Source organism: Acartia tonsa, chromosome 1, assembly GCF_053477335.1.
Source record: "Acartia tonsa isolate MP-2025a chromosome 1, ASM5347733v1, whole genome shotgun sequence".
In the NCBI taxonomy this organism is placed as follows: Eukaryota; Metazoa; Arthropoda; class Copepoda; order Calanoida; family Acartiidae; genus Acartia; species Acartia tonsa.
In genome coordinates, this window is record NC_137260.1 from 35,465,853 (window position 1) to 35,493,740 (window position 27,888).

General features: G+C 30.6%; 1 protein-coding gene across 1 annotated transcript in view; it reads right to left on the reverse strand.

The window, feature by feature from the left end:
• The window catches only part of LOC145327240 (uncharacterized), a 51,604-nt gene that overhangs the window by 2,622 nt on the left and 21,094 nt on the right, over positions 1–27,888 (reverse strand). Inside the window, exons 4-5 of the mRNA XM_080170827.1 lie at positions 15,230–15,343; positions 792–1,825 (exon numbers count right to left, since the gene is read on the reverse strand). Coding sequence (XP_080026953.1) covers positions 792–1,825; positions 15,230–15,343 — 1,148 coding nt within the window. The remainder of the gene's footprint in view (positions 1–791; positions 1,826–15,229; positions 15,344–27,888) is intronic.

Here is a 27,888-nt window from a genome sequence, read left to right on the forward strand (position 1 = left end):
TTCCCTAAATCAAAGAATATTTGGAAGGATTATGAGAGCTCCCTAAATAAAGAAAATTTGGAAGTATTACGAGAGTTAGTGTACAGTGGCCCTCCCTAAAACAAAGAAAATTTATAAGGATTACGAGAGTTAATGTTCAATAGCCCTCCCTAAAACAAAGAAAATTTAGAAGGATTGCGTAAGTTAGTCTGCAGAATCCCTCACATAAAGAAAGAAAATTTTGCTTCCCCTTTGAATACAGAGTCCTAGATGCTAGGGGAACAAAGTATTATATAAAAAAGGAAATATAATGGAAAAATGTTAACATTCCTTTAAGTTTATTGGCAATTTACTTATCTATTAATTTAAGATTGTTGTTTAAACATTACATGTCAAAAGTTTGCTAAATGTGATTGTATTTAGACTAAATTATCCTTCTAGTTGCTGTCTTTTTATATCACTAGCGGCTTCGCTCCTAGCCTCCAGGGGCTTTGCCCCATGAGGTAATTTTAAAAAAAACAAATTTTAAATTCTGGTGCTGCTGTCAATAATTTATGTAAAGTGTGAATTTTTTTTTGGGGGGGGGGTGGAAATTTTCATTTTTGGGGGGGTTGGGGGTGCCCCAACCCCCAAGAAAATAACTTGAAACCACCACAGGACCAATAGGTATATACCTTACACAGTAGAATCCGATCGGTTCAGTGGTTACCGAGATCTTAAGGGACAGACGGACATTTTACTTTGTATTATAGATGACTAAATTTTGAAAATAAACTTTTTTGTTATTGTAGAGTAAATTGGAAAATATTGACCTGTGGTTTCCATGTTTAAGTAAATCTGCAGTCATATCTCCGCTATTTACCGCACTGCAGGCCAAGGCTGCATGATTACCGCCGCTATTTCCACCATCCTTCCGGCCCCACGTATTGTCCCAAAACACCGACAACCGATTGCCCGCATTTCTTCCTTTTGAGGGACCTGAATCTTTGGCGGATTTATTGCCGCGCGGCAATGTCGACGGTAAGTCATCCACAATAACGTCATCAATTTCTGACGACGCTGTTGTACCGGTAAGTGTTACCGCCGACAGGCTAGAACCTGTCATTTCCCGCCGCACACAATCGGTGTACAGCCGGCTTTTCAAGAATCGCGGATAGCTGTCGTATTTCATTAGGTTATAGATTTGATTCTGTGCTTGAAGGAATAGATCAGGTTGCGGCGTGGCGCACATTAAATTATCCCCTGTCTGTGTTTCTTTTTCAGTAGCTACAGACACGAAAAATCCTTCTTCGTCTATCTGACTAGCAGTTTCAATTGTAGCACCGATTTTTTCAAGATTTGACAGGAGTCTCAAACGGCTGGCAGCATCTAAGTTCACGGGATCTACGGCGCCGGGCGCTAGATGCCTCCTTAGAATATTTTTAGCCGCATCTCTACGCCGATTATCTATATCACCACCATTCTCGCCACTTTCGACGCCTTCAATAAGACGGTAACGTTCAGCTGCAGACCAAAAGTATATGTTTTCGTGGCTAAATTCTTGCCGCAAAAATTCTGTAAATTTATTCAGTCCATACCGGTCTGACAGGAGATTGTCAAAGTCTTTGGCCCAATCAGCGGCTCGGCCGCCACGCCCCAGTCGCCAGTTAAAATCTTCATTTCCGCCGAATATTTCGCCTTCCTGTGTCTGAATGCTGAGGCGGTCAAGACTTTGGGCGTCAGAAGCGCAGCAAACCGAGACAATATCGCCGTTAGCTCCATTATTGGCGGCGGTTGATGTTGACCAGCGGGTTGAGTGGCTGTGAGAATGGTTGGTGGGGTCGGTATTGCTCAGCCCAGACTCATCCTAAAATTAATATATTGTTAAATATGTAATGTAAAAGATACGTTTTGACGTAAAAATGCACAGTAGAGACTTTAAAACAAGTGTCGCACAATTAAAGGGTATGATGTCTATTGGGTGTTACAAATAATAGATTTATAGTATATATTACTTTAATTTACAGATAACTTTTCTGCGTAAAAGTACACTACATTTAAGTTAATATAGGACAATTCCCCAGAGGATCTATCAACAGGATGTTTATGAGTTTGTTTGTCTGTGTGTACCGAAGGATCCCGCTAACTGCATCAAGGGGCGAATCCGCTAGTTATAAATATGAAAGAAAGGATATCATATAGATAATAGATAGATAGCAAAAAACAGACGAAAACAATTTTGTCAGATTTTATTCAAATAATTGATTATGTATCATACAAATAACGGAATAGTAAATAATTGTTTGTTATAATAAATTGTTTGAGAAAAAATCTTCTTTAATTGTTTTACTTTTTTAATTGTTAAAAGTTATGCAGCTTTTCTATATGTAATGTCAGTGTTAATAAACAAAAAAATAACAGGATAACATATGATGGATAATCGTATATATATATATACCTTAGTTGTAGAGAAGGTATGCTACTAATATTTTGGTTGTGCATTGTTTAAACTATTTCCATGCCATATGGTTTATAGATAAACCCAAAATCTTGCAATTTTAATCAAATATTATTATCATCTTTTTTAGATATTGCTTTTTATTTGTTGTAACACGCAGAGTGTGTTCTGTAACGTTTAACTCCCTTTCAGCTTCGTTGGTGATTAGTAGCAAAAATTAGTACATTATTGTTAAAGACTTAAAACAGAAATTGTTAAAATGAATTTCAGGTAGAAAATTAGAATACACTTATTAGAAACTTATTAAAGTCTTAGCTTTGTTAATTCCTTTTTTAAGCAACAATCATCTGCACACGTAAAAATAACTTTAGTCGGCTACCGACCCTTGCCTTTTCCATTTTGATTTATAATTTGAAAGTAATCTATCTATCTCTACTTTGATTTATGCTAAACCATTTAAAATGGTAATTTTTCGCTGCCTTTATAATAAGCAACTACATTCTTTAGTAAATTTATTTTTACTGAAGTTCAGCTACTGTTTAACTAGCACATTTCCATATGTCTAACAATCCGTCAAAAAATAACAGAATAATTTAGTCTTTACGCAGTAAAAAAGCTTCTCTATTTCAGTTTACAGTATCAGCGTAGTGTCTCTAAAATTAGTTTCAGCAGGTTTTGCCTTGTATCATTGTTTAATGCATTTTTGGTATTTTGTTGTTGCTCTGCATTTGGATATAATTGGTCTTACCATCTAAATATCTATTTATCTTTGCTGATGAATTACATAACACTATCTATTTCTATTTTCTAATGATATACCCTGTTTTTGCTATTTGATAATAAGGATAAGCTTGAAAAAAGATAATTAATCAGAAAAAAAATAATTCAAAGATTTAGATATATATGATTTACTTGAATAAGATTATCTTGGTTTACCGTTTTATCTGACTATATGATAATCTCTCTATCTATCTATTTCTTTATATCCATTTAATTCTTTCCAAAATTATCTAAATCTATTTATTTTTAAGAGTAACTTTTCCTGCTAGTTAAGAAACTGACCATAAGACACTTTTTGTTAATTTGCAATGACGATGCTTTTTAGAGGCGAGTCTATTTTAAAACTGTGGTATGTCCGTCTATTTGATAATGATGTAGGAAAATAGTCAATACGAATGGATATAGAATATACACGGATATCGTGACAGGAAAAAAAATTGTCGTCAATTTAGGTTGCTAGCATGGACAATGGACATCATTTATTGGTCACTTCATTCATCCAGTAGGAGGTGACGGAATGTGGAAAAGATATCGTTATTTTAGCCAGCTACAAGTTTCACTTGATAGTGGTTCAATCAATCTAAACTTTGTGTTTCGCCCAAATTTCATACAAAAATTTGAAGTAGTACTGTTCGTGTTCATAGTTGTATCATATAAGTTTTTTTTTATTAAACAAAAAATACTTCATCCCTTTATTTAAATACGAGCAGCGGCTACGCCCCTAGTCGCATCTAGGGGTCTTTGGGTTAGGGGGGGGGGGAGTCAAACCCCCTCTTTCAATTACAGTTTTTTAAAGAAATTTTTTTTTTAAATTTGGGGGGATTTATTTTCTAGGGGTGATTTCTCTTGGGATGGTGGTGGTACCCTCCTTCAAAATAATAATAAACCTTACCAGGACCTAGTAGAAGCTACCATGTAACGGAGCACCATATAGGTTCAGTGGTTAGCAAGGTTCTTTGGTACACACACACAAAGACATACAATAACCTGTTACTTTATTTTAAGGATGTATGAAGCTGAAGATTTTTTTATTTGTATTAAAATCTCGCAAATGACTGAACCGATCAAGTGCAAGAGCTATTTCCTTTGTTAAATATAAGCAATAGAGTAATTGTAAGCTATTTTCGAACCACTTCGACACTCCCCCCCCCCCTCCCCCTTCGAATTATTTGATGCTAATGACCCAGCCGCTAGTGACATATTAAAAACATAAAGAAAATAGAAAGATAGATAGATATTATACTTAAAATTGATACAAAGTATGAAGTGTTATATTTGTTAACTGTTCATAACAAATAGAGGTCGGAGAGATAATTAGATAGTTAGATTTTAAGAAGCGCAGCATTGCTACATTAGGGTGTGTTCGTCATAAGGTTTCATGGACGAACCGACAGTTTAAATATAACTTTACTAGTAATAGTCGTTTAACATTGTATTGAGGCTTAGTATCTATTTTATAACATGCTCTTTTTATTAAAATGATAACTTTGTACTGAAGTTAATTGTTCTAAAATTTGCTCCACTTCTTATGACATTATTGTTTTTGGTAGATAGATAGACAGAAAGAAGCAACGCCTATTACAATTTTTATGCAGTCTTAAAGGAAGGAATTGAATAATTATCTACCAAATATCTTTCTTGCTAGCTATCACTCGCGTGCACAGATATTTGCCCCCTACTCTCCCCTTACCGCACGCCAATGTTAGCTACATTTATATCGCTCCATTTCTTTCTATAAATTTCTCTGCCACTCTTTAGGATAATGTCTGTGTAGAATAAGACACTTCTAGAAAAAGTTCTGGAAAACAAACAAACTTCACTTCCCGCATTTAAATAAGAAAGGTAATTTAAAATAAAAAATAAATGTAAAATTGACATTTTGCTGCTGCTATAAAAGATAGACAACTTAATCTTAATTGTGAATATTCTAACCAGTAAGCATCTACTTCATAACTCTATTTGCCCATCCGTAGGTTCTTGTATAATTGCGAATAATTAGGTAATATTATAGTTATGCTTTACTGTCTATGGAAGTTGTCATTCTTGTTGACACTATAATATTAAATAGTTAAAGTTTTATATTTTTGAACATGAACTTTTACTATATTCTGAAATATTTTACTGAATACATACCCCTGCCCTATCTCCCATCCCCCCTCACCCATCTCTTTAAAATCAGACTTTTGTTTCCCTTTATTACTCTTTTCCTTATATTATCTCTCTTTTTTCCACTTTTCATTTCCCCTCATCTCTTACATGTAAAAATTAGAGAAAGATCAATGGGAGATTAATTATTCTTGTCTCAAAATCATAGTACAATTACTTAAAACACGCGCCTCTGCCGCCTGTAAACCTCAAGGAAATCAACCTTTAACCACTTTAAAATCAGCTAGAAGTCTAAACATGAACCAAATATGACAATCTTTTTTTTTAAATCAAAGCATCTTACTTGTTTGAATTAAGGATTTGTCGGCTGCCGAGTACTGGTTTTAAGATTATTTTATTTAAAGAAGCCCTAAACTTGCTGGGCATTAGATTTTTAGGACTTAACTTTATTTTTATATAAACTAACTAAATATAAGGAAAGATAGTAGTAGACAATAATTCCAAAGTAGTTTTTAAGACCTTAATGCATTGCCTTTATTTCTGATTGTTTATGTGTTTTAAATTGCACTGATTTTAAGCACTCTCACACACAAACACGCATTCCCACACACATACAAGCACCCCGTCCCCCCTCACACACACACACACACCCCAACAATTGAGATTTAATTGCAATGCTCAAATGTTTTAATAACCCCCTTTTCTTCTTGGGAGCAAAGCAACTCAAAAAAAAAACTTTTTTACAGACATAATAGAAACTTTTTGTGATAATTCCCCGAAAAGAATTAAGAATAAGATTGATAATATCTTTAGTAGAAATTAGTTATAAAGATAAACAAAACAAGGATGACAACATCCATACAAGTGAAGCTCATGAAAAAAACATGTTTAAAACATGGCTTTTCTGGTAATAATTATGGAATTGCTACACTTTCTTAATTGTACATAACTGCTACAGGATTCATCATATTAAGTTGGAGAATTCTAACATGCTTGAATTAAATAGCTATCCGTAACAGACCGATGGACTTACACTAAGAGTAAGAAAGCTTCGCCTTTAATAAATTAAAATTAGATTTATATTTTTTATACTATACAGCTACGCTGCTACGAACTTAATCATCCCAGCTTCCTCCTATTATGTCTAATTATTTACAAGGAAGAAATAAAAAAAAAGTTACTACTTCTTTTTTGTCTGTACTTTACCAATGCAGTGGATAGATTGTTTTATGAATAGATATATAAATGAATAGATTTATGAATAGATTGATCAGTTGTAATAGGGGTAGATGAATATTAAAAGAATTTTATTATCTTATATAATTAGAAGCTTACAGATCAGATAAATTGGTAAGCTTCTCAATAAGTATTTATACAAATAAATGGATTGAATAATAAATAAAATTATTTCTAAATACTATCCATTTTCTGAAGTTTAATTAATTTTTAAAATATATGATTCATATTTTTCCCTTATGCCTCTTTTCAAATAATTTTACCCTTGTAAACTCATAGGCTACTAGTAGACTTTGGAAATGTAAATTATCAAAACTCCGAAAAGTTTTTATTATACTGGCTACTTCGTACCTGTAAGAAAAATAGCCTAAAACAGTCTAAAGTCGATTACAAAGTTTCAATGAAAACACAATCAAATAGGTCCAGTTATATAAGAGATGTTCACCTACAGACATAAAATCTTTCTGAGGGCAAATAATTAGAAATACTCTTATTTCAACATTTTACCTCAACATTGATTTTTAAATTTTTAATTTTTTAAAAATGCTGGATATTCAAACGTTTACTTAGGATAGAATTTAGGTAAAATGACTTATGTTGAAAAAAAATTACTGTATACTCTAAAAATTGTCTACATATGTAAAGTTGCAAAAATCCTGTAATAATGTAAAAACTATAATTTTTTATTTCTTTGACAATTGCATGTTAAGAAAAAATGTGACTTTCATTAAATCACGGACAGGTTTAAGTATACAGAAAACAATAAACTTTTCTATAACTTATTTTATCAGTCAGCTATTCTACAATAATGCTATTACTATTGCGTAATTTGAAATCTGCTCATATAAGATAATTTCCTAACCAATGATTACTTTGATTTTAATTCACTTTGCCTTCCCGTCATGATTCTACTTAATATTTCTTTTCGTTTTACGTGCTTGTCGTGGATGTTGTAATACTTATTTAGATTTTATTAAACATCAAAATATATGAAGGAAAGGACAGTTTAGATTTTAGTCATTAAATGAGGTAAAATATAATAATATATAAGTGAAATGTATATTTTTACATATTACATATGTCCTAAAAACAAACAGATGGGATCGTTTAATTAAAACCATAGTATAACAGTATGATAAATGTCAGGGCTAACTTGTTATTATATAGTGATATTATAGCTGTGAATAGTTGAAGGGAACCACTATAAGCTGATGTATTACAGCAAGCATCTGCCAAACCATTGCCACTTGTAACCAAAAACAAGAACATTCTCCATATTTGGGGGACATAGCTATTATAAGAAATAAAATACTATGACATAATAAGAGAATAATAACTCGTATAGAGACAGAGAAAGAAGGAAAAAACGTGCGAGAGAAAGAGAGAGAGAAATAAAAGAGCAGAAAAGAGAGAGTGAGAAAGAAAGAATTAGTGATAAAAAAGTAACCTAGTTAGAAAGCTGCAACTTTTATAGATATCCAAAATATTTCAAAAGAAAATTATTAAGAGAAGCTGCAACTTACAGAGAGGACCCAAATTTTCCAAATATCTTGGGGCAGATTTTTCGCTGGTGATGTATTATTGCATCACCCGTATTTAGAAATTAGATGTGCGGTCAAAAACGCAAAAAATCTTGTTAACATTCAAGTACAGTAGTTGTAGGGGTGATGGTATGTCACACATCAAAACTTGAGACATTACACCTTCTTACTTAATTGCTTATTATTTAAAGTAAAACAATATAGAGGGAAGGGGTTAAAATACTGTAAGTCCCCAACCCGTGGACCCTGAACCAACTTGCAATGGGTCTTTGAATATCTGCCAATAGAGTTGGAAATATCAACACAACCAAGTCGCCACAAAAGACAAAAAGGACCCTAACACTGGATTCAGGTAGTTGTCTGGGTTATATATCTATACTAATACAGTTATTGCTTATTAAAGGTTTATATGATAACATTCAACAATTACAGACAACCAACTCTTCTATACTGGAAGTTCTAAATGTATATTTCAATATTTCTAGCTTAGGTAATTCATCAAAAATAGCAGCATGTTTTAAGACCCTAGTGCTAGAATAAAGAAAATGTCTAGGAAAAAAAAGAACCCCCCTACCCTCCCAAATTTCAGACATAAGGCTGTTTATCTTTAGTACTACAACTAGGAGAAGATTATGTTGAAACCTCTTTGATCCAGTCATCCACTCAAATTTCTGCCGTTTTGTTTGAGGCTTCAAAAAATAATTCAATACAGTTTCTCTTAATGTAAAAATATTCCTTAAATGTCTATGATAGGTCAAATTGGTTGATGATACAAAAAAATCATAGTATTGATGACTTATTTGCTAGATGATTTTTAAAATCAAAATCAAAATTCTATCATACTTAGGAGTGTAGAAATATATCATCTTAAATCATCACAAAGGGTCTAAGTTTCTGTCATTCCATTTTTCTCTTTTATGCTAATTTTTATGACGTTTCACATGATTTAACAAATTTGTAGCCCCCCTACTTCAGAAAAGTTTTTGTTTTGTGTTTTGGTTAAGTTATTCAATAGAAAATAAACATGATTTTTCTTGGCAGCTAATACATATAATTGGACAGACAGTTAAAATAGTTAGTTAGATATATAGATAATTCAACTTATTGATAGAAAGTTAGATAAAATCTCGAGAAGGGTAATATACAGTACCATTTAACCCTTTTAAGTATTTTATATAGAAGTGCATGATTAAGCGGCTAAACGTCCTACAGACAATAAACTTCAGCACCCCATAGGTTATCCAGGTGTAAATCTTTAATTGTACGACCTTTGTCTGTAAGTGATAACAAGTACATGTACATGGTAGCAAAGCGTAGATCAATTAAATGGATATATTGATATTTGACAAATACAGAGTACTCCCCTTTGATACTTTAAAACTTAAATAAAATACATTACATTTAAAACACATACTAAAAACGAAGACATAAAAAATCACACCAACAATCACACAAACACTCACACACACACACACAGTGACAAAGACACATATAAAAATGACACATAAAACCATAGAAAAGGAAGGAAGCTATAATCGCAGCTCATATTTTCTTTTTATTTCTCTAACCCTTTTTCTCACTCTTTCTTTTTTTTCATTCTATTGCTCCCTCTTTCTTTTATAGCCCTTTTAATTCACACCCTTTTTTCACTTTTTCCCTTCGAGACATTTTATAATTTTTTCTTTGGTTGTGTGTCTCTATAGAAATTTGTTTTCCCTAACTTATTTTTCATCTATATTTTATATAATGATATTCATAAGTCTTTTTTATATATTTCATGTCAGTTTTTCTCGTATTTCTTTATTTTATCTCTTTCTAAGATGTTTCTTTTTTCTTCCCTCTCTCTCTCTTTCTTATCTTCCCTTTTCCTTTTTCTTCCCTCTCTCTCTCTTTCTTATCCTCCCTTTTCCTTTTTCTTCCTTTCCCTTTTTTAAAATTTTCTTTCCCAATATTTCCTTTATTCTTTCAAGTTTTAGCTGCGCTGAAATGGAGAGATTTGTACTGGTTTTTATTTTTGATTGTTATTAATGTTAGTTTTTGCGAGACTTGGTTTTCAATTGTCTCCCACAAATTGTCTCTTTCTATGTCTGTCTGTCTATCTATCTATCTATTGTATATCTATATTAAAGTTACTATTTGTGGGACTCTGGTTTTCAACCTTCTCCTTCAAATTGTCTCTATATATCTATATAACTAGCGGCTACGCCCCTTCAGGTCTCTAAAACACTTTATGATAGGTGGCGTACATTTTAGTTTTGAAAAGTAAAAAATATTAGAGGGGGGATATTTTTTCCAGTGGTGATTACTTATTAGGACCTATGAGAAGCTTCGATGTAAAAGAAAACCATATCGTCCAACGGTTAGCGGTATCCATTAATAAAGATAGACAGACTCAAATACATCCTACTAATTTTATATACTAATTAAAACAAGTAATTAAATTCATTATTTCTAGCTATCTTTTTCTTTATCTATTCTTTTTCATACATCTAACTAATGTCTTATATTTCTCTTATCTTCATTGGTTTACTCTATACATATGATGTCTATGTATCTTTATAGTCGCGAAGCTACTCTATAATTCACTCTGTCTGTATGTCAGTTAGTCAGTCACTTAGTCCGTAACGCTAAGGGGGAAATTTTATTTTCTCTGCTACTATATAGGACAACTAAAATTTTAGTGAAGATTCTTATGAGATATGCCCATCTAGTCTATTCAATGTTTTGTCTATCTGTCTATCGGTCATGCTTCAAAAGACATAAACATTATTTTTAAGGTTTCGTGCATCTTCTTCTCTTTGTTTTTACAATTGAACATATGCTCTGTAACATTTGTCCAATCCATGATTTTTTGTACGTCTCTACTTATGAATGTTGTCATTCTTGTTTGTTTCTTCTTCCCTCCAAACTCCTAATATCTTTTTGCTACCCAAAACTTTTTGCTTGTCTAATTGTCATGTATTTGGTGACTTTTTGCCACCACTAGTAACTACTACCTTATTATCTATCTACCTATCTACTTTTTACTCTACCTAACTGTGCCATTATCTATCTAGCTCTCGTTTTTATACATTTTTGCTACCTACCAAAGGACATAATTCTGGGTTATAAAAGCAATGTTCTTATCATAATAAAAACTAGACTACCTAAGCCTAATATTGTCTAATCTATCTATCCATCTTTCTATTTATTAAAATGTGTTCCCATCTACAATACACAAGTTTATCACTCTCTGTTTATCTACCTATCTGCGATTTTATTTTACTCTCATTAATTTATCCTTATCTCTCTTTTAACTTTTAGTAAAATCATCTATATGATTGTCTTTCCATCTATCTGCAAGAAGCAATGTTGTATTAGAAGATAATTTTTACTGACACCAAAATTTTAATAAACGCTTTTATCAAATCTAGATTGGATGGTTCATACTTTTCAATCAATAAATTTTACCTACATAAGTAATCATAATTGGGAATGTACATTGTCTTATCCCTTAAAATCCCTGCATTTTTATGTTTATCCATCTATCTATGATGGCAAATAATTTTAATGGTTTTAGAATTGGGGGTAAAGGTATGTCACAAAAATGTTTACAAAATGAACACAAAAAATAGTACTTTATATAGCCAAAGGTATATTTAAAAGGCAAAAAAATCTTTTCAGGTAAACTATTCTGTATTTTGCTATTTCCTAGTTGTTAAGATTCCATATACCAATGAATATTCAGTATATAATTTACTTGGACCGTCGAGTTGGTAATGCTATGACTAATAATTATAATAGATTTACTCGCCTGCTTTTTCAGATAAACATCTGATTATTTAGAGATTATTTTGGTGCCTAAGTGTTAACTATGGTTTTATAGAAGTTGAAACTTTGCCTTTAGTGTACTATTTAGCAATATTGTGGGATACTTTGATATTGTATAATGACATGTTATGACCTTTAGGGTGACATCTATCTTTCCCCTCTCTCTCTCTTTTGTTTCTTCTGTCTCCCTATATATCTTTCTTTCTCTCTCTCTTTCTCTTTTTCTCATGTTTCTCTCTCAGTCTCATTTCCCGTAGTCTTCAAAAATAATTCCTAATGTTGTTATTTACTATAGAATAACAATATAATTCATATCTGGTCTAGGCTGCCACTGTAATGTCATACTACTGTCACTGAGGGTTACTTATGTATGATTATTAAAGTTTGTCTACAAAACAACCATTAAAAATAGTTTTTTTTTTTTTTTTAAAGAAGCTTAGTTTTTGCTGAAGATATACAATAAAGCTATTTTCTATACCTAACCTATAAATGGACACTAATAAAATTTTCTAAATTCTAACAATTACTTTAAATAAACCTTTCTATAATTCAAACTACTAGAGACAGAATTTGTATATTTCATATAAAGTTTAATAGATTTTTAAGTCATATTAAAATCAGCAATTTTGCTATCTTTAAATTAAGCTAAGATTGAAAGAACACTATCATTAATATTATTATTATTATTTGCTTGGGGAATTTTATTACATATGACAACATGTATATTTGTAGGGTAGATAGGGGTACAAATACTAAGAAGCGGCTAAAAAGCAGTCAAGGATCAATCCGACTGCTAGTGTTGTTTTATGATTAATTTGCCTCATAATCTAAGTAATCTAACAAAAATCTACTTCTGTGTATGTTTAATTAACTATAATATAAAGTAAGATTTTTTGTCCGAAGGAAAATGTCTCGAAAATTGCTTTTATAAATGGGTTGTTCTAACCATAGAAGCTTTAAAATGTCTTGGGGTGGTTTCATGCTATTTTACCCTGAACTACCCTATTAAATGATTATATGCTTGTTCATTATGAATAAGCAACGGTTTCACTTCCACGCCATGTATACCCAGTTTCCTTTCAGGGATACATTACAGATAGATAGATTTGTGTTTGTCTACCCAAATATTTATATATATTTTAACTGGTTTGCTTGTCTAAACTGGAAAATTATCTTTTAGTAAAGACAGTTTTTATATGACACTGATACTACAGGTACAACAACCAACCGTGGATAACTAGGGAAGCAATGTCACCTTTACAAACAACCAGAGTATTATGTTTTATTGTCCTATTTTTAATAAGTTTATCTGTCGGACTAGATCATCTATAATCATGTACATATTATCAAGAGGCTTAGTATTCAACATGAGTGGAAGATGTCAGAAAAATAGCGCAAAATCACCCTAAGACTTAATATTTTAAATAAATAGCCCAAAACCATCTTGGGACCTATATTGATCTTAACTAAAATTGAGAACTCAATCAGTAGTTGGCATGACAAACCTTACTACTTTATATAAAGGAATATCAATTTGGAGCGCATCAACTCTATAACTAAATTATTTTGTTTGCACGCTATGGTTTTACACGTACATATTACATCCTTGTTTTCTTTACATCACTTAATTATTTATCTGAGTGCCACTAATGGACATAACGATTCTTGTTTTTTTAATAATTATACATTTCAATTTTTAATCTACAGAACATTTCAAATCATTTAATCAAAAAAATATTTATCTATCCATTAATCTTGAAAACAATTAAATAAATGCATAAATTGTTGTTTATACTACACATACACAATACATGTACATTGTACATTTAAAATCACAATTAAAATGAAAGACAGTTATTCAAAATTGATAATGCTTTTTGCCCTTAGGATCTTGTTTTGATATTTATTACTTATTAGTTTACAAGTCGTGAAATAAAAACAATTTATTAATATTTTGGATAAAAAGATTCGATGAATGCATTAAAAATAGTTGTTTTAATTTGCAAGTGATGCTTGAAAGCTATTAAAACCCATGAAATAACAAAATATAAATTGACAATTCGTTGTAAGTACGACCCGTCAGACATACTCTTATTATAAAGTAGCTTCGCTATATACCCTTAAACGATTGTTCTCTATTCCTGAGTTAAAGTCTTTTTTTAACTATAATAAACAACAATTTCATAATTATATCTAAATTAAGATGTTTGTTTTCAAAGAACAAAGATTGAAAAAAAGAAAGATTTTTTAAAAATAGATAGATAGAGAACGCCATGAAATGTACATAGAATTCAAGATTTGATAGGGATAAAGTGTAATCTTAGTAATCTAATATCATAATAAGATTCAGAACAATTAAAGAAAGATAGATAAATGTACAATGGATATACAGAAAGATAGAAAAATATAAAAGGATGGACAGATAGAGAAATACAGAGCTTTATGTTAAATGTTTATAGAATTCTAGACTTGATAGGAATAAAGTTTAATATAATTATAAGAATAGAGTTAAACAGAATATTAGATCGATTCAGTAGTCACTAATATTTAGGCATACAAAAATTAATTCAAGATAGATACAAATAAATTTCTAATATATGTTTTCTCTATATAAAGATTATTTTTAGGGAAGCTTTACATAGCTTTTATCTGTTTTAGCAGTTTAAATATATTAAAAACTTTCCCAAACAAACCCGAGCAAATATGTATTGTACAGGTATAAAAGGCCGAGTTACACACAAAATTGTGTGAGGGAGAGAGAATAGTTATTTCTTTCATCATATTATAAACCGCTTTCCGCGGATATAGAATGTACAATTATAAGATTAAAACCAGTTTTTTAGCCCCGAGGTGCCGATGCTAGACATAGTTTTTTCGTATGGATGAGAACCAGTTCCTATCCACCGGATTCGAATGAATACGAGAAAGTATTTTTTCCATTCCTGACTCCCTGTGGCCAACACAAAGTTTGCAAATAAAGAGTATTAGATTACTAAACTGATTGAAGGACTAAATTGAAGGAACAATTGAAATTCAAGAAGAAGTTAGATAGACAGATATATGGACTGATAAACTTTACATTTAAATAACGAAGCCAAACGAAAAACTTATTTCAAGACCAAAGAAGAAAAATATAGGTAAATGTTAAAGTGATGGAAGAGAGGGGAAATTAAGCTGGTACCCAAAGATTTTAACAATGTTTTCTTATTTGTTAGATCAAAAAATTTGGGATTTTGATTGAATTTTGATTGGTTAGTTCCAAACATGTAGTGTTCAAACTTTTCAACCATAAAATGTTTGTAAATGTATATTATTTATGAATAGATAGATTATATGTTACCTTTTTAAATAAGGTAGAAAGCCTGTTATAGCTGGAGGCTGCTGGGTTTCTGAGTAAGCTCCGTTTAAGCGAGTGGGTCTGTACACTTCCCGTCCCATTGGTACCGTTGTCATCCTAAAAAATATATATATTCATTATACATTTTGTTCTTTCCAAAGGAGTATATAGGGTGAGAAATAAATATACAATATACATACGTGGATAATATGACAGGGGAAAATAGTCTCAATTGAGGTTGCTAACATGGGCATAATTTATTGGTCAGTTCGTTTATTCAGTACAAAAAAAGGGGACGGGATAAAGGGGGAGGGGGATCGTTATTTTAGCCTGCAACAAGTTTCACTTTATTAGAGTACTTGATGATACGGTGTAATACTAAATTCATTAGGTGAGTGATTGTTATAACTCTAGGACAGGTACAAGGAATGGTTCATCTTAAGGAATACTATTTTACCACAAATTTAATCTGAATTTCACTAAACTAAATTTTAGATAATAATGACAAAGCTAAATGTTTGTATCTATCTATTCTCGTAAAATATCATAAAACAAAGCAATATTTAAAAGATACTTTTATATTTCAATGGTAAAAATTTGTTTTTCTTCGGAAGAACCATCCCTTGTGTTGTCTCTGCTCTAGTGGTAGATTATATTCGAGTCACCAACGCCTTAACTCTTTAATGTTATAAATGTAGGACACATGCCATACACAGGCACAGGTTATAGAATAATGAGTTACATATGGTAATGATTCGGGCCTGACATACGATGCTCATTTATAAAACTTTTACATGTAACTTATATAGGTACCAGGATTGTTTTTGGCTTTTTTATTTGTAGATTTAAGCCTTGAGAAGATTTTTATATTTTCTAATGTTGAATTAGATCTAGTTGTGTAGTCAACACAATAATATTATTCATTTATCGCTATTTTTATCTATCTATCTATAATGTATTCATCCATTTATCCAAATCTACCTATCTAAGCTGACCTCTAGACATCAAAATATCGTATTGCAAGCAAAAGTCAGTCATTTGAAACACAAAAATTTTACCAATATTTGAGCGGTTACTGAAGTCCAGTAACCATAGAAGTATGACACCACTATAAGAGGTTTCAAATTGCAGAAATTGTGCTATGATACTGTAGTATTAAACAATTTTAGAAACCCTAAAAATGTAAATGCACGCACACAAATTTTGCACATGCATACTTATATACAAAAATAAATGTGGAGGGAAATAATCTACAATCCTTTCTTTCAGGGACTTCCAGAGGATATGAGGGGTAAAGGGGTAACAGACCCCCTTCTTCAAAGACCTTGATTTTTCAAAACAGATAAATTTTTTAGTCACATCAACACCTTCGTTTGAATTTTAAAGAAAAAAATCTCCCCCACCCTCTAAACTTGAATTTAGTACTTTAAGACCTCCACGCCATCCACCACCCCCACCCCTCCCCCAAAAAAAAAAAAAAACACCCTGGCTCTTTTACAAATAAATCTAAGTTTTTGTCGTCCATTGTCCTGGCAAAAAAAAGAAAATAGAGAAAAAGATATAACACCAAAAAATGGAGAAAAGCATGAGAAAAAGTAAGAAAATAACATAAGTGGAGAGTTTTCGGTTACCAAGAATAGTTATGTCAAAAAGCCAAAAACAAACAAAATCCAGAAAAATGTGCGTTTTTAAAGAGTGTAAAAATACTCAGGTTTGAAAAGTTAAATTTGAAGAAAAAAAAAGTCAAATCAGCTTGCTTACTAGGGGTCAAGTAAGAGTATACAAGTTTTATCTTATTTCTACTTTTGATAACAATGAAGAAAAGTGTAAATATATTTCCAGATTGGCTGTCAGACGCACAATTCAAGTTATAAAGTAGGTGTGTTGCTAAAAATTATACAAAATGGGAGTTAAGATGTATGTATAGTGGGAGGCAAATAAAGGGTCCTATTTTTTACAGTAAATATTTCAATATAGGATTTTTATTCGAGTTTGACATATACTTTTTTTGAAAGGTTATATACAAAAATGTACAAAACAGAGAATTTTTATTAAGAACTAATATAACTCAACTTTTTTAAATTGCGTACATTCTTCGACTACTTGGTCTCTGTCATCCTAGGTTTATATAAGATGGGCAGAATCTGCAAGTAGTTATCACTCCACCCCTCACTTACCCACCCTATTTATTTTTGACAACCATTTTTTTAGACAAATGATGATGTTTACATTTCGTCGGATGAATTATTTTTTTCAAATCCTTCTAATAAACAAGAAAGAGTAACGTAAGGAAATATTTTTATTCATAGAGTAGAAGCCCCACTTAAATAAATAAGGGTGAGTGAGAGGAGGGGGGTGGTTACATGTGGCCTACTAGCGATTGACATGATGTTCACATAAGATGCAATCTTTGCTTTATAAAAATGCAAAAATGGATTCCAAGAAAATTGCATAATTCCGTAACTTTCAATTTTGAATCAATATCTTATATCAGATACATACATATTGCTTGTCTTAATAAGTAGCGCAGGAATGACAAAATACCAACATTTCAGCAATTTGTAGCTTAAAACTGTTAAAATCATACTAATTCTATAAAAACTTAATCTCATGAATCTAACGTGCCTAAATTAAAAGCAGAACTATAACAGTAACGGTTTCATCTTGCATGTTTCTTTATATCTATGTAAGGCTAAGAAAACCCTAACTCCTATAGAATTTGACTGTATGTAAACCGGTCGGACAGACGAACATACGTTGTATAAAATAGCTGCGCTACTTAATAAGATAGACCAAGATAATCTACCAAAACGGCCTCAAAGGACAGACAGACCTTTTTATGGCAATTCAATAAATTATCCATCTCTTTTGATGTCCCTAAAAAGGACATACATAAACACACATAAGTCTGATCAAAAGGAAATCTAAATAATATCAATCTGGGTTTTAGGGTGGTTTAATCTTCACGTATAATAACAGGGTTTTTAATAGTTATTTCTCGCATCGTATTATAAACAGCGTTCCGCGGATATAGAATGTACAATTATAATATTAAAACCAAAGTGCCGAAGGATTCGAATAAATACGAGAAAATCATCTTATCCACTCAAAACTGTGTGTAAATACTTCTGTAAGTGAGATATAATTAGTAAAATTAGGAAGAATATTAAAGTCTATTTATCTCAAAAGGTAAGTATGTCTATATTAGATCCTACATTATGCGCAATTTAAAACTTATTTAACGAAGGCTTTTCTTTTGTGGATTTTGTTATTCTTGTTACTGAAAAACTTTGTCATTTTATAGATACATAAGGACTATAGGACTGCTTTGACTTTCATAAAAAAATACCAAATCTTAATTTAAAGGTCTTCAAATAAAAAAGAGTGACTTTGTAGTTAAAATTGGGAGGGAGAAGGTATATAGAGAAGAAAAAACAACATAGGAAAAAAAAAAGGAAATGATAGAGAATTAAAAAGAAAAGGTCAATACAGATAGATTGAAAATTAAATTAAGATTAAAAAAAACATACAATAATATTAGAAAAAAGTAAAATATGCATATAAAATATAAATAGAAAAGGCAGCAAATACAAAAAAAACTATGAATTTTAAAAGTGAAAAAAACGCCCTTTCATTTTAATTAAATTTTACATACAAATTTTTACTATTTTGCATTTTAATCAAAAAAAGGAAATAAAATACAATTTAAATAAATTTTAGAGCTTAAATACAATTACCCTATGTATGTTAAACTTTATGGGTTAAAGTTTAATGTGTTTGCCATTGACCCTACCCTCTATCACTAACTTTTAAATAGTTCGCCCTCTGTTTGGTCCTCATAGTTTTCTAAGCATGTTTTCTCATTCGAAATCTTAAAAACTTTGGTTACGCATTAAATCTTTGTTTTTAGTACAGTGTCGTAACTTTTTAACTAATAATTCTAATCTGCATTTAGTCTATTTATCGTATATTGTCTATTCCCTTTAAAATTCCTGAGTGCAGCTACTCTATATTTGAAACTATCTTTCGGTCAAATTTGGCTGTCATATGTGATTTATTCTGATATGTAGGCTACATGTATGGACATAACCATCCTAGTTTGTCCTAAAAATCAACTAAAAGGGTTGAAAGTCAAAGGATTAATTAGCAATATCTTTTTGCCTTTTTAACTTGGGGTGAATAAAAACTTTTATTTCCGCGTTTGTTGCTTAATTTACTAAAAGCCCACCCACGTTAAAGATAAAAATAAACAAGCAAGGAAAGTGTGTCATTGAGTAGCGTAGCAAAAACAAGCTTCATAAATGTCCTAGTATGGTTTTAAGCTACTTTGTTTTGACCATCTTTAAGTCCCCCTCCCCTTCAAATATAGAGCCACATTTGAAAATAAAATGTATCTGCTTCGTCCTTTGGTCAGTAAGCAATGAGTGAGGACGTACAAGAAAATCCTGCGTAAAGACTGTATTAATTCTTTGATTTTCGTAATAAAGATAAAGTTTAGACATATATAGACAAAATAATATATAATTTCCTATGCTAGTTAGAAGTTAATTTATATTAGAATTTATAAATAGATATGATATAATAGAAGAGGAAATACGTAAGACTTAGGAATTCCTAAATTCTTAGCTAGCCTAAGAAACTTTATAGGATTTGGACCATAGTCGGACGGAAAATGATATACTATAGTTATAGAGTATCTGCGCAATGATAAAAACATACTTTATAAAACTCTAACAAAACTCCAACTTTTAAATGAAAAAAAAATGAAAGAAAAAAGTACTTTTTTAACAGCTTATAATTAATTCAAAACTGTTCTAATCTAAAACATTTTTGAAACAGTTCTTAATTTAAAATTCTGTGTTGCCTATTAGCATAATTTATGCCTTAATCGATTTCAAGATAGACACAAAGATAGATAGATGATCAACAATAGATAAATATATAGATGGTTAGGAATAGATATAATATAAATAAATATAAAATAAATATTGGATAGAAACATAAGTATATAGAGATTGTGTAAATATGTATAAAAAAAGAGAAAAATAAACAAAGAGAAAAAAAATAGAAAATAGAGCAAAAATAGATTAATAGATATAGACACCTTAATAAAATTTAAATAAAAAGACAAAGACACAAGAAGCAAGATTATATAAAATTTTAAAATTAGATAGATAAAAAACAGATAGAAAGATAGCAAGACAGAAAATGGGCTAATCAGTGTAGCCATTAAGTGTTGAGTAGTGTATAATTTATGCTCAACTAAATGTTCATCTTTAAAAAGCATTTTAAAAATAGGTAAATATTCTAAATATTTAAAAAATATTATTGAACATAAAAGTCAATGATTTAAATTGAAAATCAACAGAAAAGTTTAATGTTGGGCATATATGTTTTAAATCTTAACTTCCATTAACAAATAAAAAAGGAAAAATCATAAACCATTAGACCATCAGATAGAATTTTGGATATTAGTAATCTAAAGAGTAGCTTCACTATTAACAAGGAAATAAAAAGTAAATTGAACATAATTTTTTATGTTAAAAAAATGGTAAAAAGGCAATTTCAATTTGTAGGTTTAAAGTATTGGCGTTATTCTCCCATTTCCGTAGTATTTGTTTTTAATCTATTTTAATGTTTTTTTTCTGGTGGAATAAGCAGGGCTCGGCAGCCGGGCGTCAGCTGCAACTAAGCCTCAAATTTAAACCTGTTTGGATGCTTTATAAATTTTTCTTAAGAAAAGGGATGGTCATTTTTGGATCAGGTCAAAACTTTCAAATGATTTTTAAAATTGTAAAATGTTGATTCCAATACCCGTGTGGCTGCCGATCCCTGGAAATAACCAAAACATCTTAATAGGTGATTTTAATAGAGTGTTAAAAAGACAATGATAACAACATTCCATAGGTAGCGAATACTTATCAGTAAGTAACTTATTCCGAATAGAGTGTAGGTTAGGTACTTTCACCCAATATCATTTCTTGACCACAGAGCCCTATCCATTTATGTGCTCTTGCAGGGCTTTTCTAACTTTTCTTGACCCTATCCATATTGAAGTTATCCTAAGAATGCGTTTTTATCTTCAAAAAGTCAATCAGTGGACCATATGTATCTGTATCTCTTACAGCATTCAAGTAAAACATATTTTACCATAGTCCAATAGAATGACAGCAATAAGTGTGGGTTATAGAGAACCTTCGCAAAAGATTGATAGATAGATAGATAGATTATAAGCAAAGTCAGACAGATAAATGTAAAATAATATTAAGATGGATAGATAGATGAATAGATAGTGTTGTGTTTTTAATTATGCAAATTAGAGTAAATTTAAAATGGGATAGGCACGAAAAATAGACAAATAAATTAGAGTAGTAAGAGTGTATGTCTACTTCTCAACATAATATCCCTTCAATAAAATTAACAAATAAAAATGGATCATCTCTACAAGAACAAAATATTGTGATTAGAAATTATTCCAATTTAATAATTTATGTTATGTATCTGTTAAAACTGTAAGATGAACAAACATATTATCTACAATGTATGTAGGAAAAATCAAAAATGCACACAAATAATACATGATCAAAATATAGTAAAATTCCGAAATGGAAATGTTACTCTATTTAATTTCTATTGTTGTTAGATTTCAAGGTCTTTAATTAGGGACGCGTCTATACGCATCTTAAAATTGAGCTTTTTAGACCATTTTCTGTGTGTATGTGTGTGTGGTTGTTTGTGTTTATCCTTAATTTCCTTGTTGATAGACATGCAATTCGCGCCCCTAGCCTCCGCATAAGGAAGGTGGAAAAAGACGGAGGAAAATCAGCCCATAATCAAACAAGGACTTAAATTTAAAAATAAAACAGCCTGAAACCATCCAAAGGACCTGTATGAAGTTTTAATAAAATGAAGAATTTAATCATTTTAGTAGCTGGTACATAAAAAAACACTTTAAATAAACTTTAAAATAGATTAGAATGATACATAAATAGATGGATTATTAGGAGAAACGGTAGATTGATAAATATTTTTTTGTAGCTTAAAATTTGGACAATTACTTAACCGATTAAGTTCTCTGTTTTATGGAAACAATAGGTCCCGGGAATGTTTAAGGGTATTTAGGTTATTTGTATGATTTTCTTACCCCTTAAAAACTATGGGAGCAGCCGCTAGTACATATGAACATATGCACATATAGGTGTTAAACTCATTATGCTAATACCCATAAAAAGGCCTGGGTTCTAATTTTAAAATTGGTTTCAAATACTTTTATTACCATAGTATTACAGTAGAAATACAGGATGAGCTGGCCTCTTACTGTGCTGCTTTACCCCTTGTAACCTTGATTTTAGAAACCATCTTTAATTTTTTCAGGCCTACATAAATTTGTTTTTCTATTTCCTTATTTTGTGGATTCTAATCTTTTAAAATGTCATTTGCTTGTGATTGTAATATTTCATCTATTTATCTATTTTTCTTATATATATTTACCTATGTATAGTTTTATTTACTCATCTATCATCTTTCTGTATGTTCATTTTATTTCATATGTATCTATTCTTAATATATCTATCTATTCCATGTTTTGTCAATAAATCACTGAGTACCACATATATTTTAGATGTTTGTGTTAAAAAACGCACTCAGACACCAACAGCATGTTATTAACAAGCTTGAAATGAGAAAATTATTCCAATTTAGTAGGAATTTCTAATAATTAAGAATCTCCTAATACGGCCTAAACTTTTTGTGTTTTAATAAAAACAGTTGACCATGGATTTTTAATGGTTATAAAAATCTTCTTTTTTAAAAGAAAGATTAACCATATTAATCTTTAGTGTTGTTATTATATCGACATATTACAAATTCTAATAGATTTTTATTAACTATTTATCTAAGAATGATCATTTTAACTGGCAGAAAGGTTATGGGTAAGTTTTCAAATAGTGTTTAAAGGTAAATATTGCCAATATTTTATAGATTGTTAACAACGGATACGCTGACCGGCTTGATTCTGTTAGAAATAAGCAGGCAAACAATAATAGAAGTGAGAAAAGTTTACAGGGCCCATAATATAAAAGATAAAGCTTTGCATCTTTTAAATGAGTGCGTGACTTTTTAATTTAAATAAAAGTTCAAAGTTATTAAATAAAACTTAACAAAATTTTCTATCATAATTATTACTAGGAGACAGGTTAATTAAAAATAAACACTTGAAGAAAAAAAATTACTTCATGTTCTCTGGCATCAAAAGTTTGTTGCCTGCTTTGCGTTATTTATGGAAAAGTGGCATTGGTAAATCGAACTTTTCCAAATAAACTTTGATTCAAAGTATTTAGAGGTTTTATGGTTAATTAGCACTCTTAGAGGAAGCGAGAGAAATTAAATTAAGACCTTTAGATTAAGAGCTAGATAAAGAGATAGTTAGAAAGAGAGAGATAAAGAGGGTAAAAAAATAGAAAATAAAGGTAAAGAGAGAAAAATTAAAGCAAAACCTTTTAGATAACAGGATGTCTGTTTGTCTGTATGTGTGTTTATATGTTTGTACTGAAGGATATCGCTAACCGCTAAACCGATCGGGTTTCCCTTAACAGGGTAACTTCTCATAGGTCCCTGGAAGGTTTATAACTATTTTGGGGGAGGGTACCACCACCCTCTCAAGAGAAATCACAAAAAAATCGCACAGAGACTTCAACGCAACATAGGTAGGTAATATGTATCGTAGAGACTTGAACAAAAAAAAACATTTAAAATGACTAAAGGCCTCTAGGGGCGTAGCCGCTAGTAGGAAGATAAAGTAGTTATATTCAAAATTTAAGATAAATAAGTTAGACAGATGAATTAGAGAGATAAATGATAAACAAAAAATGATAAATATCAATTTGACAAAAGTATAACAGTTTTTCTTCAATAGAAGAATGTTATAAAAATATTATTTATAATGATTTTTTTTAAAAACTTTTTTTGGATAAATTATTTGTTTAGATAACTTTTAAGCTGAATCACATTTATAAGCGTTGCTACTCTATATTAGTGCCATGTCCTTGAATTTTCTATAAAGAAGTCAGGTTTTTTTTATAATTTTTTCTGTAGCTAAAGATATCGGGGAGTGCTTTTACGCTATTTTAATTCTAGATTTAAAACTTTGGTTTTAGGCTATTTCTCTGCCCTAGATGGAAGGTGCGTAGCCGCTAGCATTATATAAAGTAGTAATCATTAAACATCTCGAGTTTTTTATTTTATAAAAAAAAACTTCACTTAGGTAAAGGGATAGTTTTGCGTCTTTTAAGCCCCCATCCCTTTTTTTTAATATAAAGCCACTAGATTCTAGAAACGCGGCCTCTAGAAAGTTACCATTATAATTTGATACTTGAAATGCTAAACAAAGACTGCATAGACACTGTGAACTTACCTATCGTCATGTGAGTGTCTCACAAACGTACATACAACCCAATGAACAGAGAAACTACGCTTTAAAAAAGCTTTAAAAGGCTAATTTTTATATAAACTTTTTGACGTGTTATTTTTTCATGTTTTGATGATTTCAAAACTACAACATCATTCTCGCTCTCTATCTTTAATTTTTTTAGGCGGGGCTTTTAAAAACTAGGGTAAAATATAACTTATATAATTGGCCCTACAAGAGAGTCGTAATTTAATGATTTTAAAGCTTGTTTAATCATAAAAAACACGTTCTTAACGTTTCTAGAGGAAATAAAAATAGGAAAATATCCTGCATTTTATAACAAACAAAAAGAGCTGTAATCATTTGTAAATAACTTTTATATTAAAAGTATTACTGCTCCATAATTTTTATCACATATTGTATGATATATATACCCTTGTTTTTATGGATATTAATACCCTTGTTTCTCTTTATCTCTCTTTAAGAAATGTATTTTTTACTTGTCTGTCTCTAAATCTACTTAGTTCCATCAAATGCTCAGGGTTTAAAAACTTTTTTTGTATAAAACTATTAAGATGTTTATGCGTATGACATCAAAAGAAGAAGTTAGGCATTAGGCAATAGAAAAACCTTTACTAAATTATCATACCTTTGTCAGTGGAATTTTCACAATACATCACAAAAACCTTGTGTCCCATGTTAACGTACATACAGTTGGAAAAAGTTAACAGATAAAAAGCAGCTTCGCAACAACGAAAATGTTTTTAAAAACTCTCCTCTTAAGATGACCAAGTGAAATTTGAGTTGATATCATCTTTGAAAAGTGTTTTTATCAAATATTTTCAGTTGGCAAGGGATATGGCAAAAGCATAAAAAATTATCTTCAACCAACCAATTTTAGTAGGTCAAAATCTGTTTTTGGTAACTTGTAAAGATGGGTATGTGGATTAATTCATCTTAAATTGTCTTAGCCATCAGTAAATTTTTAAAACTGTGCCATAGAAATTAAAAACCATAGTATTTATGACAATACAATTTCTGTCTGAGCTAGCCTGCAACTGTGATGTCATACTATCGTAATAGATTGTCTTTAGAAATCTATTCTTAATGTTCATGATATTTTTGTAAAAGAAATTTGATATACAATTTTAAAATTGAAATACCTTTAAAGTTATACGCTCTTTTTATAGTTAATTTAGTAACTAAATACACAAAACTTATGCTCAAAATTATGACTTATGGTTTACTTACTACTAGTTCCTGCCTCCCTAGCTTCTAAAGGAGAGAGAGGGAGGTCAGGAAAATAGCTTGAAACCACTCCAAGATATTTATTTAGCTTACCTGAAAATTAAAATAAAAAATTATTTTATATTAAAGGATTATTTATATTATTCTAAAAGATTTTGGAACATAGGGATGAAGTGCCTTTTTTTAATTTTATGGAATTTCAATATTATGGAGAAGATTTCTGTAAAAGGCAAAATTTGGTTCTTTTAATGTTTAAAAGATAATTTCTTTTTCTTCCTTCTCTCATTTTAGTTTAGCAAAGTCACTTTAAAATTCTAGATGGATGCCTGCCTGTATGTCTGTCTGAAAAGTTGTTGGGGGTATATAACTTTATCGTCTGCAGTATAGATTTCGATTTTGGGAATTATATATCAATGTTTTGTAAACGGGATATTATGCCATTATGAGTCCATCTAGTCCCTCCAATTGTCCAGTATTATATAATTGTTTCATAAAAACCTTTGCTCCGCTATATTATAAATGTTGTCATCCTTGTTTTTTACTTATCTTTCTATTCATTTTAATATTTCAAATGTTTAAAAAGATAATTTGTTTAAAGGGGAGAAACAATTCGAATATGCTAAACAGTCACAGGCGGTCAAAATTAAACAAAAACAACAAGAATAATTACGTCCAATAACAAAACAAGTTTTCATATAAGAAGGCTTAAATGTTTGCTTTAACTTATGACTGATCTGTTCTAATACTTTTTCTTTGAAAGCAATAGGATGTCTTTGTGTCTGTCTGTGTATGTGTAGCAAAGACCTTACTTACTGCTGGACCGATATGGTTCTTCTTTACAATTGAGCATCTCATATGTCCAGGAAAGGTTTATAATTATTTTGGGGGAGAGTACCAACACCCTCCCTAAAGAAATAAAAGTGGAAGGTCGACTAACTCAAGTGCCCCCAAAAGCCTCTAAAGAAGTAGCCGCTAGTTTTAATAAAACAATGATAAATATGGAATCTCTGAACTTGTCCTGGACTACAGTAATATTAAATTACTGTTTGAAAAGTTTGAACAATACTAGTTTGTACTAGTTTAGTTGTAGTTTGTACAAACCAATCAAATGAAGTTTTCAAAAAAAAAAAAATTAAGCCAAAAATGAGAGAACGTGTTTAAAAATATTTAATTCTAGAAAAGTAGAATATCTCTCCCTGACATTTTTCACAACTTTTAGTTAATGTTTCATTTAATCTAGTCAATATAATAGATACTTCACCAGAAGAACTTAAGTCGAAACTTATTTTTGTCCAAGCTGATCAATTGTGTAGAAATATAAAGGCAATAAAAGTTCCATAAATAAACCTTTTCACAAAAAAATATACAAAATTTTAAATTTTCTCCAAAGATCCGTTTAAAGTTTGTGCGTATTTGTGTGCTTGTTTGTTTCAAGAACAAGGATGACAAATCAGAGGCGAGCAAAGAGTTTTGTCAGGGGACTGCGCAAAGCGCAACAAATAATTTTGACACCCATCGTACGATTTTGACACCCCCCTTCCCCTTAAACCAAAATCAAGAAATGGTTTAATACCGACAACAAATCAGGTGTTATTTTATTTCCAGTTAAGTACATACACTCCCTAGCTGCCCCCCCCCCCCCACCCTCCCTACAAAATCATCAATACTCAAAAGTCAAAGAAGCGTTGTTTGAATGGTAAATTGATGCGCAGAGCGCGCAAATTTTTTCACATCCACCTAATTTGCTGTTTTTTTTTATGAAAGAGGCTGTCCAACCTGAAGCTTTAGTCCTGGCATTGTTATATGAATGCTTTATGATATCCATAATATCATTATAAACGTAAATATATGGACATTATAGCTAATTAGGAATGTCGATAAATATTACTTTTTAATAATGGATTTAGTGCTAACATTTTAATAAAGCAAATAATGTACCGTGAAGAAAAATAAGTACTTGTTTTACCTTTTAATATTTCATTAAAAATTCAAACTCATTGTTTAATGA